The 12,813-nt window shown below is 48.1% G+C and overlaps 1 protein-coding gene across 2 annotated transcripts in view; it reads left to right on the forward strand.

Annotated features, from left to right (window-relative positions):
• The window catches only part of Plcg2 (phospholipase C, gamma 2), a 136,489-nt gene that overhangs the window by 91,010 nt on the left and 32,666 nt on the right, over positions 1–12,813 (forward strand). For both annotated transcript variants that reach the window (NM_017168.1, XM_039097673.2), the window contains 6 exon segments: positions 256–431; positions 531–731; positions 2,495–2,614; positions 6,806–6,986; positions 8,618–8,689; positions 11,377–11,486. In NM_017168.1, the coding sequence (NP_058864.1) occupies positions 256–431; positions 531–731; positions 2,495–2,614; positions 6,806–6,986; positions 8,618–8,689; positions 11,377–11,486 (860 nt within the window).

The following is a 12,813-nucleotide window of genomic DNA, read 5'->3' on the forward strand; positions in this document are numbered from 1 at the left end:
GATTCTTTCCTGTTTCCTATGGGGTCTGACTGACCTTTGTCCAGGGCCAGCGTTCCCCAGGGGTAGGGCGGGGTGTGATGGACCCGCCCCTTGCCCTGCTACCCATCTTTGGGCTTTTTCTTGAGTAGAGCCCAGGGTGCGTTCAGGTTTCTGGTACTGGGGACTCCTGAATTTTAGGGCTTCTGGAAACGGCCATTAATGAGTTGTCAGGAGAGGGCAGAGGGTAATAAGCCCTTTCGGCTCCTTGTGGTTCAGGACACTCCCCCCACGGAGCTACATTTTGGGGAGAAATGGTTCCATAAGAAGGTGGAGAGCAGGACCAGTGCGGAGAAGCTGCTGCAGGAGTACTGTGCCGAGACGGGGGCCAAGGACGGCACCTTCCTGGTGCGGGAGAGCGAGACCTTCCCCAACGACTACACACTCTCCTTCTGGTAACACCCCTCCCTCCGAGGCTGCTGGGTGGGAGGTGGTGTGGTCAGGCTGCTGCCCTGCCTGGCTCTGACTGACATCCCTGTCCCTATTCCCAACAGGCGGTCTGGCCGGGTGCAGCACTGCCGAATCCGGTCTACCATGGAGGGTGGGGTCATGAAGTACTACCTGACTGACAACCTCACGTTCAACAGCATCTACGCCCTCATCCAGCACTACCGGGAGGCACACCTGCGCTGTGCGGAGTTCGAGCTGCGGCTCACAGACCCCGTGCCCAACCCCAACCCACATGAGTCCAAGCCGTAGGTCCTAGGATTGGGTGGGAGGTTGATGACCACATGGGCCACACCCACGGGGCGTGACCTGTACGGGGTTCTCATTTCCAGGAGCCCATTCCCTTTGACAATGCGGCTTCTTAGAATTCCTGGGGACCACCACGTGAACTATTCCTACCTGCCAGACTTTGACCCCATTCTCTCTTCTTTCTTGCTTGTTCTTTAATTTTATTTATTTATTTATTTATTTATTTATTTATTTATTTACTTACTTACTTACTTACTTACTTACTTATTTATTATGTGCGTAGGTCTGTGTGTGGTTTGTGAGTGTAGGTGCTGAGAAGCTAGAATTTTACAGTTGTGAGCTGTCCGACGCGGATCCTGGGAACTGGACAAGCGCAGTCTTCTTTTTAATATAAAAATTTATGAATATGACTGGTTTGGCCCGCATGCAGGTATTCTGCACTGTGTGTAGACATGATGCCCACAGAGGCCAGAAGAGGGTGTCAGATCCCCTGGAACTGGAATTGCAGGCCCTTAGGAGCCACCATGTGGGTGTCGGGAACAGTACCTGGATCGTAAGCGCCATTAGTGTTCTAACCTCTGAGCCATCTCTCCAGCTTCCACCCTTTTGCTTTGGTTTTTCCAGACAGGGTTTCTCTGTGTAGCCCTGGCTATCCTGGACCTCATTGGGTAGACCAGGTTGGCTTCAGATTCTGAGATCTGCCTTCCTCTGCCTCCTGAGGGGAGTGATGGGATTAAAGATGAGCCCCGCAGTTGTTTTTTTTTGTTTTGTTTTGTTTTGTTTTCTTCTTCCTTTTTGTCACTTCCAGCTTCCACTTTTCTCTCCATGGTTTCTTCCCCCTTTCTTCTCTGACTGGGGCTTTGATCTCAGAGGTTGGTTTGGGTTTGCTGTGTCTGTGCTTGCCAAGGCTCCTTCTGTGATCAAAGGAGTCACAGTACAGTAACCACAGTAGTAATCACCACAGACAGTGATCACAAGGATGAGTTCCTTGTCCCTCTTTTGCCATCCCTGGCAAAGAGGTCAACATGTTCCAGAAATACCAGGATAATCTTAAAGCAGGTGCATCTAAGATTTTTGCTTCGGAGGAAGCTGAATAATTTCTAGTGACATTATTATTATTATTGTTATTATATGATGATTATGGTTACTATTACTGTTTCCTGTTTTCATACCAGTTACCTTTCCAAACTTGTCAGTTTGTATCTTTAGTAACCAACATCTTTCTGAACCTGAACTGTGTTCCCATACTCCTAGACACAGTGCTATAGCTCTCCACCCTTTGGGGCTGGGCAGGTGGGCAGAGATGAGACTCCCCTGAGTTTCACATAGACTTCCTCATACTCCTGGGGTCTTTGTAAAAGAAAAGTTGCCTTTCTTCTAGACATGGGGGTTTATTCCTATGATCCCAGCTACTCGGGAGGCATAGCTGCAGGCAGATCGAAAGTTCAAGGCCAGCCAGGGTTATATAGCATGTCTGGAAAAAAAATCTAGCAAGATCCAGTCTCAAACATGAAAAACAAAACAAAAAAATTAAGGCTGTAGCTTAATGGGAGGGCGCTTGCCTGGTGTGCATGTGACCCTAGATTAACCCTCAGTGCTGTAATAAAGAAAAAATCAATAGGAATTGTTGTCTTTGGAGGTGCACATGGTCAAGGAAGTCCCAGCATGGTTTCTACGGCCCCTGTATGTTGGTATTCTGTCTCCTGCCGGCTCTCCGTGTGGGAGGACTCTCACCCGTTTTGTTTTCCTCTCCTAATTGCAGGTGGTACTATGACAGGCTGAGCAGGGGGGAAGCAGAGGACATGTTGATGCGGATTCCCCGAGATGGAGCCTTCCTCATTCGGAAGCGGGAGGGGACCGACTCTTACGCCATCACCTTCAGGTAGGTGGGTGCCGTTTGTACTTGAGGGTAAGTGTCCCCCAGAGGAGACACAGAGAGGACACGAGTGCGGCCTGAGGAGAAGGGAGTTTCCAGTGGAAGCATTGATGCCTCTCCATGTCCTTGACCCCATTGTCAAGGGCAAGGACAACAATAAACAGAAATGTGTGTGTCCCAAGTACTAGGCACCCTCTGTCTAATTCTCTAAGGTCCTTTTGTTTAACTTCTAGCAACCCTAGGATTTAGGGGCAATGACCACCATCTTTGTGTTCTCTCGTTCAAGAAATCGTATTATTGTTGTATGAGGGTGTACATGTTCCATAGGGTCACGTGAGGGTTGGAGGAGTTTAGCGGAGTTGGTTTTGAGTTCCGCTTGTCACATGTTCTATGCATTGAACTCTGCTCGTTGGGCCTGTATGCCAGTTGCTTTGCCGCTCAGCCAGCTCACTTGATGATGATATAAGACCACCATTCTTTCCTTCCTTCCTTCCTTCCTTCCTTCCTTCCTTTCTTTCTTTCTTTCATTTTTTAAATATTTATTAATTTATTTTTATATGAGTACACTATATAGCCATCTGCAGACACACCAGAAGAGGGCATTGGATCCCATTACAGACGGTTGTGAGCCACCATGTGGTTGCTGGGACTTGAACTCTGGACCTCTGGAAGAGCAATCAGTGCTCTTAATCACTGAGTCATCTCTCCAACCCCCCAACCTTATTTTTAAGGCTGGAAATGAAGCACAGTACAGCTCAGTGGCTTCTTACAGCATGTGGGACTCGGGGCTGGGAATAGAACCCAGATATGGGCTCCTTCCCATGGCCCCCACTCCCTTTGCTGTCGCTTAGGTGTGCCAGATTTCAACCCCAGCACCACACCCCTCCCTCTCCTACAAGTATTCCCCTCCCTCACGTCGGGGGTTCTGCGAAGGCAGCAGCTTATATCTGTATAACTGTGTCTCCCACACTGGCGTGTCTGTGGTGGGCTGACCCAGTTATTCTAAGCGGGGAGATAGAAGTCCGGAGAGTTTAAGTGACGGTGCCAAGTACCTCACGACCTCGGAGTTGGCTGAGCTGGAGCTTCAGGGCACTTCCACAGCCTGTGCTGCTCTTTCCTGCATCTGCTCCTAGAAGAGGCTGGGGCCCAGTTGAGACCTGTGGAGGCCCTTGCCTCAGCCTGCCTGATTCGAAAGACCGAGTCACCTCACTTTGAAGTTCTTATTTGGGGGCAGGGCAGTCGCAGTTCAGGGTCCATGCTTCTGTAGAGTAGCTTCCGGATGTACGCAGCCGCCATGGGGTGACAATTTGCTGCTGCCCCTTTATTTTATAATTGGATACCTTGTTACCCTGCTCCCCTGTCATTGGGGTTTTCTTCCCTTCCTACACACCTACGCTGAGGTTTCTACTCAGTTACCTCCTGGAGGTCATTGTTACTGGCTTGCTGAGGACCTACTGTGTGCCAGCTCCAGTCAGAGAGTACTGTGTGCGTGGGCACCCCTGTTCCCAGTGGTGCCAGCTGGCAGGCCCTGGGCCTCTTTGGCATCTCTGCCGTTTGTTCTCTCTCCTTCAGAACACCCTGAGTGGTGCCCACTTAGCCTTGAAGGAAGTTGGTGTGTGTATCCACGGCTGTGCTGCGTGCACCAGACCCTGGGCAGGGGCAGGGATCCCCCTGTTGTAGTATTGTCAGTCAGGATGCTTTTGTCTGTCAGTGACTGGTCTCATCTGGGAGAAGCACAAAGGGTGAAGCACAAGTGGAGGACTTCAGGACCGAGTCTGGCGCTGTTATCTATTCAGTCATCTCCCCAAGGGATGCCAGAGGCACACTGCTGCCCCTCAGCTAGCCTCACCCTGGGCTCACAGGACAGGGGCTTTTATCTCACATCCATCTCTCTCTCTCTCTCTCTCTTTCTCTCTCTCTCTACCTACCACCTATCAATTATCCATCTATCTATCTATCTATCTATCTATCTATCTATCTATCTATCTATCTATCATCTACTTATCTATCTATCATCTATACCTATCTATCATCTGTCAATCATCTATAATCTATCATCTATCATCTATCAATCATTTATAATCTATCATCTGTCATCTATCAATCATCTATCAATCATCTATAATCTATCTATCATCTGTCATCAATCATCTACCATCTATCAATCATCTATAATCTATCAATCATCTATCATCTATCTATTATCTATCAATCATCTATCATCTATCAATCTATCATCTATCAATCTATCTATCTGTCATCTATCTTTATATATCTATCCAACAATTTATTATTTATGTATCATCTATCATCCATCAATCACCTGTCTGTCTGTCTGTCTGTCTATCTATCTATCTATCTATCTATCTATCTATCTATCTATCTATCTATCATGTATTTGCCTATCATCTATTTATCCATCCATCCATCCATTATTTTTTGAGATAGTCTCTCCCTATACAGCCCTGGCTGGCCTGAAACTCACAGAGATCTGCCTGCTCTGTCTGCCTCTGGATGTGGGAATCAAAGGCGTGCACCACCACACCTTTTTGATATCAGCCATTCTGACCTATGAGAGGGCTGGCTCTTGGTGGCTTCGGTTTCTATTTTTATCAAGGTTTAACAGTTTCCACTCACCGGTTGGCCATTTACACATCTTTTGATCAATGTCTGTTTAGAGACGTTGCCCGTTTTCTGTCAGATTTTTGTCATTGCTATTGCGATGCCGTCACTTGTGTTCCGTAAATCTTTGCTGGAACAGACTGTGATCTGTTTGCAAACATTCTCTCCAGTTCTGTTCTCTTCTTGAAGCCCATGACATCTTTGGCTATATGGAAGCTCTTTGGTTTGATGTAATCACACTTGTCTGTGTTTGCTTTTGAACTCATGGGAATCTCTGGCTAGCGTTAAAGGCATGCACCCCTCCCCCCAATCTCAGTTGTTGCATGGTAATTTCAAGTTGAGGAGTGCCACGTGTTTGATTTTACTTTTTGCTTAAAATTGCTTTGGCTTTCAGGGCTAATGCCACAGAAATATAATCAACCAGAACATGATATTTGTCCAAATTTGTAGTGTAGGGTTTTGGCTCATGTATGCATAGGTGGTGACTACTACCCAGTTACTTAATCTATTGCCACAGACCTCTGTCATTTCTTTCTGGTGAGTAACATGGGGAAGGCACTTGCTTTATAAATTATTAATTAATTAGTGTCTTTTGCTGGCATGTATGTCCGTATATCACACGAGCGCCTGGTGCCTGTGGAGGCCAGAGAGGGAGTTGTGAGCTGCCATGAAGGTGCTTGGAATTGAACCCAAGTCTTCTGCAAGAGCAGAAAGTGCTCTTAACAACAGAGCCACCTCCCCGGCCCAGACACTCTTGGTTTTAAAGTTAGGATCAGACTCAATTTTTCTTGCTCTTCTTAATCATTAAGGCTGAAGGATCTGGGGGCTGGAGAGATGGCTCAGTGGTTAAGAGCACTCACTGCTCTTCCTAGAGGGTCCTGAGTTCAATTCCCAGCAACCACATGGTGGCTCGCAACCATCAGTAACAGATTCCGGTGCATCTGAAGACAGCTACAGTGTACTTGTATACATTAAATAATTATTTTAAAAAAGGCTGAAGGATCTATTGTCTGTCCTGTTTGGAATCTTTTCTGCCTCTTGTTTCAAACAGATAAAAAAATTATCTCCTTTTTGAAAACAAAACAAAACAAACACCAGTTATTGTAACTCTGGCCACTGAAGGACCTCAGGACTGATTGGAGTTTTAGAGCAAGGACCAGAAAGCCCTTTGTGGCAGGGCCCACGGAGCAAACACTTTAGATTTCACAGACTGTGTAGACCCTGTTGCAGCTATGTAACCCTGCCATCTATAAGAGAAAATGACCGCAGCATAGACACAAACGAACAGAGGACATGTTTCAATAAAACTTTATTTAAAAAAAAAAACACACCGGGGAGCAGGTTTGGCTTGTGGGTCGGGCTGAAGGAAAAGCTTGGTGCTGAGAGACTGTATATGGATTCTTTCAGATCTGAACTAAAAAGTCTTGTGCCTCATGCTCCATAGGAGGATCGGATTCTGTTCACTTCAGATCCCTGAGGATGGATAACAAGGTTGTGGCTGATTGGTGTAGTTGCTGGCATTCTTGGTTGTTAATACTCTGCTGTCCCTCTTCCCCCTCCCCTCCACTTGTTAAGGGCCAGGGGCAAGGTGAAACACTGCCGTATCAACCGGGACGGACGTCACTTTGTGCTGGGGACCTCTGCCTACTTTGAGAGCCTGGTGGAGCTCGTCAGCTACTATGAGAAGCACGCACTCTACCGCAAGATGAGGCTTCGCTACCCCGTGACCCCGGAGCTCCTGGAACGATATAATATGGTAGGCTAACTTCCTTGCTAGTCATGTCACGGTCTACATCTTTAGATACACAATGTGCATACATTTACATATATACTATATGTCTGGGAGGTTCCGGGGATGCAGAATTGGCCACACCCCACAAAGACTCTGTCCCCATGCTGCCCGTAGTGGAGGTTGGGAGAGGTAGGCAATGCGCTAGAAAAGAAACGCAGACCATGTCAGATGGTAATATATGCTAAAGAGAAAGGGCTGGGACGGCATAGGAGTGTATGAAGAGATGGGGCAGTGGCTTGCAGTCTTCAAAGGTTCTGGGAAGATCTTACTGAGGAGTGAGCCATGCAGATATCTGGAGGAGAAAGGACAGCCGAAGCAAAACCCTTGGGGTGGTATACAGGCATGAAATACACCGTGCTCAGCCAGAGTAATGCTAAATGAGGATGGGGCTGAGAGGAAGGTTCATGTAGGGTCTGGTGGGCCACGGTAAGGCACTGGCTCTTATCCTGTACATTGGAGGGTAGATTGACTCTGAGGGCGGGCTAGTGTTACCTGTCAACTCGACACAGCCTAGAATCAGCAGGAGGAAGTCTTAGTGAGAAACTTCCTAGCTCAAGTTGGCCCATGGTCATGTCTATGGCCGACTGTCTTGATTGTTCATTGATGTAGGAGGCCTAGCCCACCACGGGCAGCTCCATTCCCTAAGCGGTGAGTCCAGAACAGTATAAGGAAGGAGAAAGCTGGCTGAGATCAAATCAGAGAGAAGATATGTGTTTATTTTCTCTGTCCCAGCCTTCACTTCCTCATGATGACGGGCTATCATCCTTTCTTCTCTTGTTTTTGGTCAGGATGTTTTATCACAGCAACAGAAATGAGACTAGGACCTAGGACCCTGTGTTTCAACCACCTTCCAAGGAGTATGTCCAAATTCTTCCTTGAGAAAATTTAGGCCCTAGAGGAGAAAGCACAGTGTGCCAGAGTGAGGTGTTTTGGTCAGCATGGGCTCCTTTGGGGCACACAAATCTTCATAGCAAGAGGAGAAGACACTACAGTGGACAGGAGAGTGGTCAGGAGAGGCACTTTAACAGGACAAAAATGTGAGCCCAAACCCTGAAGTGAACAAATAGTTTCTGAGGAGATGAGGCAAAGCTGACAGCAGCGACTCTAGGTAGAGGGACAGGAAAGCTGGGGGACGGGCCAGGGGCCTTGGCAGTTGCTGCTGGCAAACATTTGCACATGTGTCCAGGAAAGGCCTCATTGATATGCCTGCCAGTCTTTTGAGCTGCTGATGTGCTATCTTTGAACAGGAGATGCTGGTACCCTCTGGGTCAGGGTAGCGTGCCTACAATTTCCAGGTTGCTTCCAAATTTGGGGGAACGTTTTGAATCTTCTTGCTCTCTCTACATCTGAGCTACAATCCCATGCGGTTCCAACTCTTCTTTCCAAAGAACAAGAAAGCCCGAGGAAGTCTGCGGCCTGGCCGTGGGCATAGGCCATTCTAGGAGCATGGGGTGCCAGACTTCCTGTTTGGTTGGTGCTGGGGATGGAACCCAAGACCTTGCACATGGCAGGCAAACGCTTCTTCCATTGAACCACATTCCTCAAGCCCTTTCCATTGACCTTTCTTTGTCCTTCCTCTTTTTTCTTTCTTTCAGGAAAGAGACATCAACTCTCTCTATGACGTCAGCAGGATGTATGTGGACCCAAGTGAGATCAACCCTTCCATGGTATAGCATCAGTCCTACCCAGAAGAGTGAGAGGGGACCCTGCCCCACCACTGGTCTCCATTAGTTATAGCAGGGAATATTCTGGAACATCTGACTACAGCTAAAATTTCTTTTGACTACCTGGTGATGGGCAGGATACCGTGTGGTTTCATGGAGGTTAATAGAATTCCATCTGGATGGAACCGAGTCTTGCTCGAGTCCCGAGTTTCAGTGAACCACCTTTGGGCCACAAAGCTTCTAATTAAGAATCTTCCAAATTTCTTTTCCTGCTTGCCAACTGAGCCCGAGGCGCTTATGAATTATGTCTGGTTCGTTGACCTCCTCTCGAGGCCAGCGCTATCTCAGATTCCCACCCTGCCTCTGCCTCGTAGCTCTGTGTAGGTAAAGGTGGATTTTGCTTTTTGCCTCCAGCTCCGTCTCAAACTTAGTGGGGGAAGAACTAGAGCGAATTTTCTTTCTAGTACATAGGACTAGGGTGCGGCTCTCACTGGTGGGCTCTGCTGAGATCCGGGACTCCATTCCTTTCCTTTCCTTTCCTTTTTTTTTTTTTTTTAAACAAATTTCAAATCCTCAGTGGATGCAAACTCAGAGCAGGACCTGAAGGCTTCAGAGTGAGGAGGTGAGGAGCAGAGTGGCTAACCAGTATGGACAGCTTTTCAGAGGGAAGGCTGTGCTGTGCTGAGGCCCTGCCCAGATGTCCAGGTTTGGAATATTGCTTCAGCAGTCCCCCGGAAGAGTGTTGAGCTGACCTCCATCTTCCTCACAGGGTTATGAACTGTTTGCTCTGAAGGCCTCGTGTCTCTTTTTCTTCTAAACACAATTCCATGAATCAGGTCTACTGCCTCAAAAGAACGTCAGGCAGATGACATGGGAGAGTGGATGACGTCACAGCCCCCACCTCCCAGTACTGGAGATGGAACCCAGGACCTCCCGTATGCCCGGGAGGATCATGGAGCCCTGAGGTGCATTTCCAGTAGCACCCAACCCCTTCTTGACTCTTTTTGTTGGAGAGACAGGGTCTAGATCAGTTGTTCAGGGTGACCTGGGTAAGTTCACAGAACCGGAAGGATAACATTTAAGATAACATGTAGTAACATGTAAGGTGTGTTGAAGACAAGAGTCCAGTATGTTCTAAGCACTTAGCCTCAGTCAGATCATAATTCCCGGCGCCAGCTACACAAAGCAGGTACCATTTTACTGGAGAGGAAACCGAAGTTAATCAGGTGACTACAGGCAGCCGGATTGGACGCCTGTCCTCTTGGCCTCACGGATACGCCCAGTTCCTACAAGGCCACACAGTGGCTGGCTCATTTCTCACTCGTCCCTGAAGGCCTTTCTTTGCTGCCCCAGAAAAGCAGCCTTTCTCTAACGCCATTCAGTAGCACTTCTCTGTGCCGTGACTGTGCCTGTGCCTCCCTTTCACCATGAGCCTGGCTCTGGCTCTCATATCCAGAATGCCCATGAGTAATCCTTCCAGTCTCTGGTTGGAGTTCTCCATGGCAGAAGTTTCTAGGGGCTGCATTACTCTTTATAGATTCTGATGGAGGATGGCATATACCTCGCAGTCATTGGCCCAGTTCTGGGCTCAGCGTCTTCCCATATGGTCGGCTCTGGGCCAGGTTCTTCATGTCTCTGTGCTCAGTTTTCTCATCTGTAAAATGGGCGTGACAGCACTACCTCCCTGTTAGGGTGGTTGTGAGGATTCAGGGAGCCACTGTCGGTTGAAAGGCTCAGGGCAGCTCACCATGTTGGTGGCAGATACCTAAGAAATGCAGGGCCATAGGCATTTTTACTGTCGTGTGGATTATTTCACTGAATTTTCTCAGGAACCCTGGGAAATATCTAAAACTTTAATTACCATTTCAGTTGGGGAAATGGAGGTTTAGTGGGCTCCAGCTTACACAGAGGAATGGGCAGAGCCACGGTCACAACTCCCACGGCTGACTCGGTATCTAGTCTCCGGGAAGTGGTTTTCCCCGAGTCCTGTCTCCTTTGTCAGGGAAGACAGAGAAGCCAAAGATCTAAGCAGGCTTAGATAATTTTAGAGATTTCTCTATTAGTATTTCTTTGCTGTGCGGGTTCCCCCCCCCCACCTTTATGTGTTTACTATTATCAAGCGGCAGGAATCGAGAAAATTCAGGGCAAGTTTCACCCACATAAATTCTATCTTTCTTGCTGCTGCTCATACAGAGCCCAGCTTTTTTTGTTGTTGTTTGATTTGGGGAGGGGTGGGAGACATTGAGACAGAGTCTCACTGTGTAGCTCAGGCAGGCTTAGAAATTCTATTCCCCCTGCCTTAGCGTCTTAAGCCCTGGAGTTATGGGTAGGCACCACTACATCTAGGTCCCCAGCACAACTAGAAAATAGTGTCTGAAATTCTAAACTTCTGGGAGAATCATTGAGGACAGCAGCTCTGTGTGTAGGGGGGGGGGTTCTGATGTGGCGAGTGTGGCTTAATCTAAGAGGCTCTATTGAGAAATTAGCAATGTGGCGTCTTTCTCCTGGTTAAGCCAATCTCTTCCACTTCTGGTGGACTTTGCAGTTGGTTCCTATGCAATACCAACTCTCAGCAGCAGATGGCGCAGTGACCCCGGCCTCTGAGGTCTCTGGCTTCCTAATGAGAAGCTAACCTAACGGGTCCTGCTTCTGTCATCCACCTGCCCTTTTTCTTCCCATTTCCCCCAAAGCCTCAGAGGACTGTGAAAGCACTCTATGACTACAAAGCCAAGCGCAGCGATGAGCTGACCTTCTGCCGAGGTGCCCTCATCCACAACGTCTCCAAGGAGCCGGGAGGATGGTAAGGCTGGTTGGGGATGGGCCTCTTGGAGGTGAACTTGACTGGTGGTCTCTTGTGGTGACCCTAAGGGGCTGGGTGGGGCTCTGAGCCCTCTCATCTCACATTCCAGACTGGATTGGTGCTGATTTGCCATTGAGGCTTCCCAAGGTTGCAGTTACCGTGCAGGCTCAAGACTATCTGTGATTAAAAGTAATAATACAAAAAAAAAAAAAAAAAAAAAAAAAAAACAAAAAACAAAACAAAACAAAAAAACCCCCCAAAACCCCCAAAAAACAAAAAACAACCCCCCCAAAAAACAACAAAACAAAAACCCTAAAAGAATTATGTGTACACGTGTGTGCCTACTTGTCTGTATATGCACACGTGTGTGCAGGCACCCAAAGGGTCCAGACGAGGGCATCAACACCCTGGGAATATAGTTACAGAGGGTCGTGAGCCACCGTGTGTGGGAGCTGGGAACTGAACCTGGGTCCTCTGCAACAGCAGCAAGTGCTTTTAACCACTGAGCCATCTCTCCTGCCTCCCAAATTCATTTAAAAAGAAATCAGAAGACCCTCCTAATTCCAAGCTAGTTTTCACCTTGCTCCCCAGCATCAAAGACATACGATGGCTAAGGGGACAAAGGAACCCAAAATTCTGTTCTAGTGAAAGACATGGGTATCAAATGTTCTGACTCCCGGTGACCTCAGCCCTGGCACACACACACAGCCACACAGGGCTTTTCACGGACCTGGTCTCAGAAGGCTAATTCTGGGCAGTAGCATCCTCCAATTGGCATTACCAAGGAGCCTCCCCTCTGGGTCTCTTGGTTTCAGGTGCTCCCTCCACATTATCCTGTCTCTTCATTAGGGAACTCCCAGGCACAGTCGGTGCCCAGGGGATGGAGTATGTGTAAACCCCAGTGAGAACCCCAAGTCACACTGCTTTGTATCCTGGAGAAGACGCTGTCACATCTCATGCTTCCCCATGGCTCTAATGTGAACATCCCCCAAATTCTAACTCTTGTCTTGAGATGACTTGAGAGACAGGGTGAAGTCATCTGGCAAGGGGCGGGGGTAAATGACAGCTGCTACTCTTCTTTCTCTCTCTGATGGCAAGATGGCCACCTCGCTGACTGCTTGTATCAGACTCCCCCCATCCCCCAAAACTAAATAGGGGCAGCCAATAGTTTTTGTCCCTGTAGAAACACGTTTGAGAGTGAAAGCAAGGTGGATATGAATAATTACATTGTCAGTAACAGTTATCAAGTTCTTGGTCCTGAAATCCAGGCAGCGCCCGAGTCTATGTTGATCCATAGAAAGGAAGGTGGTGTGGAGGATGCAGGAAG

Source organism: Rattus norvegicus, chromosome 19, assembly GCF_036323735.1.
Source record: "Rattus norvegicus strain BN/NHsdMcwi chromosome 19, GRCr8, whole genome shotgun sequence".
In the NCBI taxonomy this organism is placed as follows: domain Eukaryota; kingdom Metazoa; phylum Chordata; class Mammalia; order Rodentia; family Muridae; genus Rattus; species Rattus norvegicus.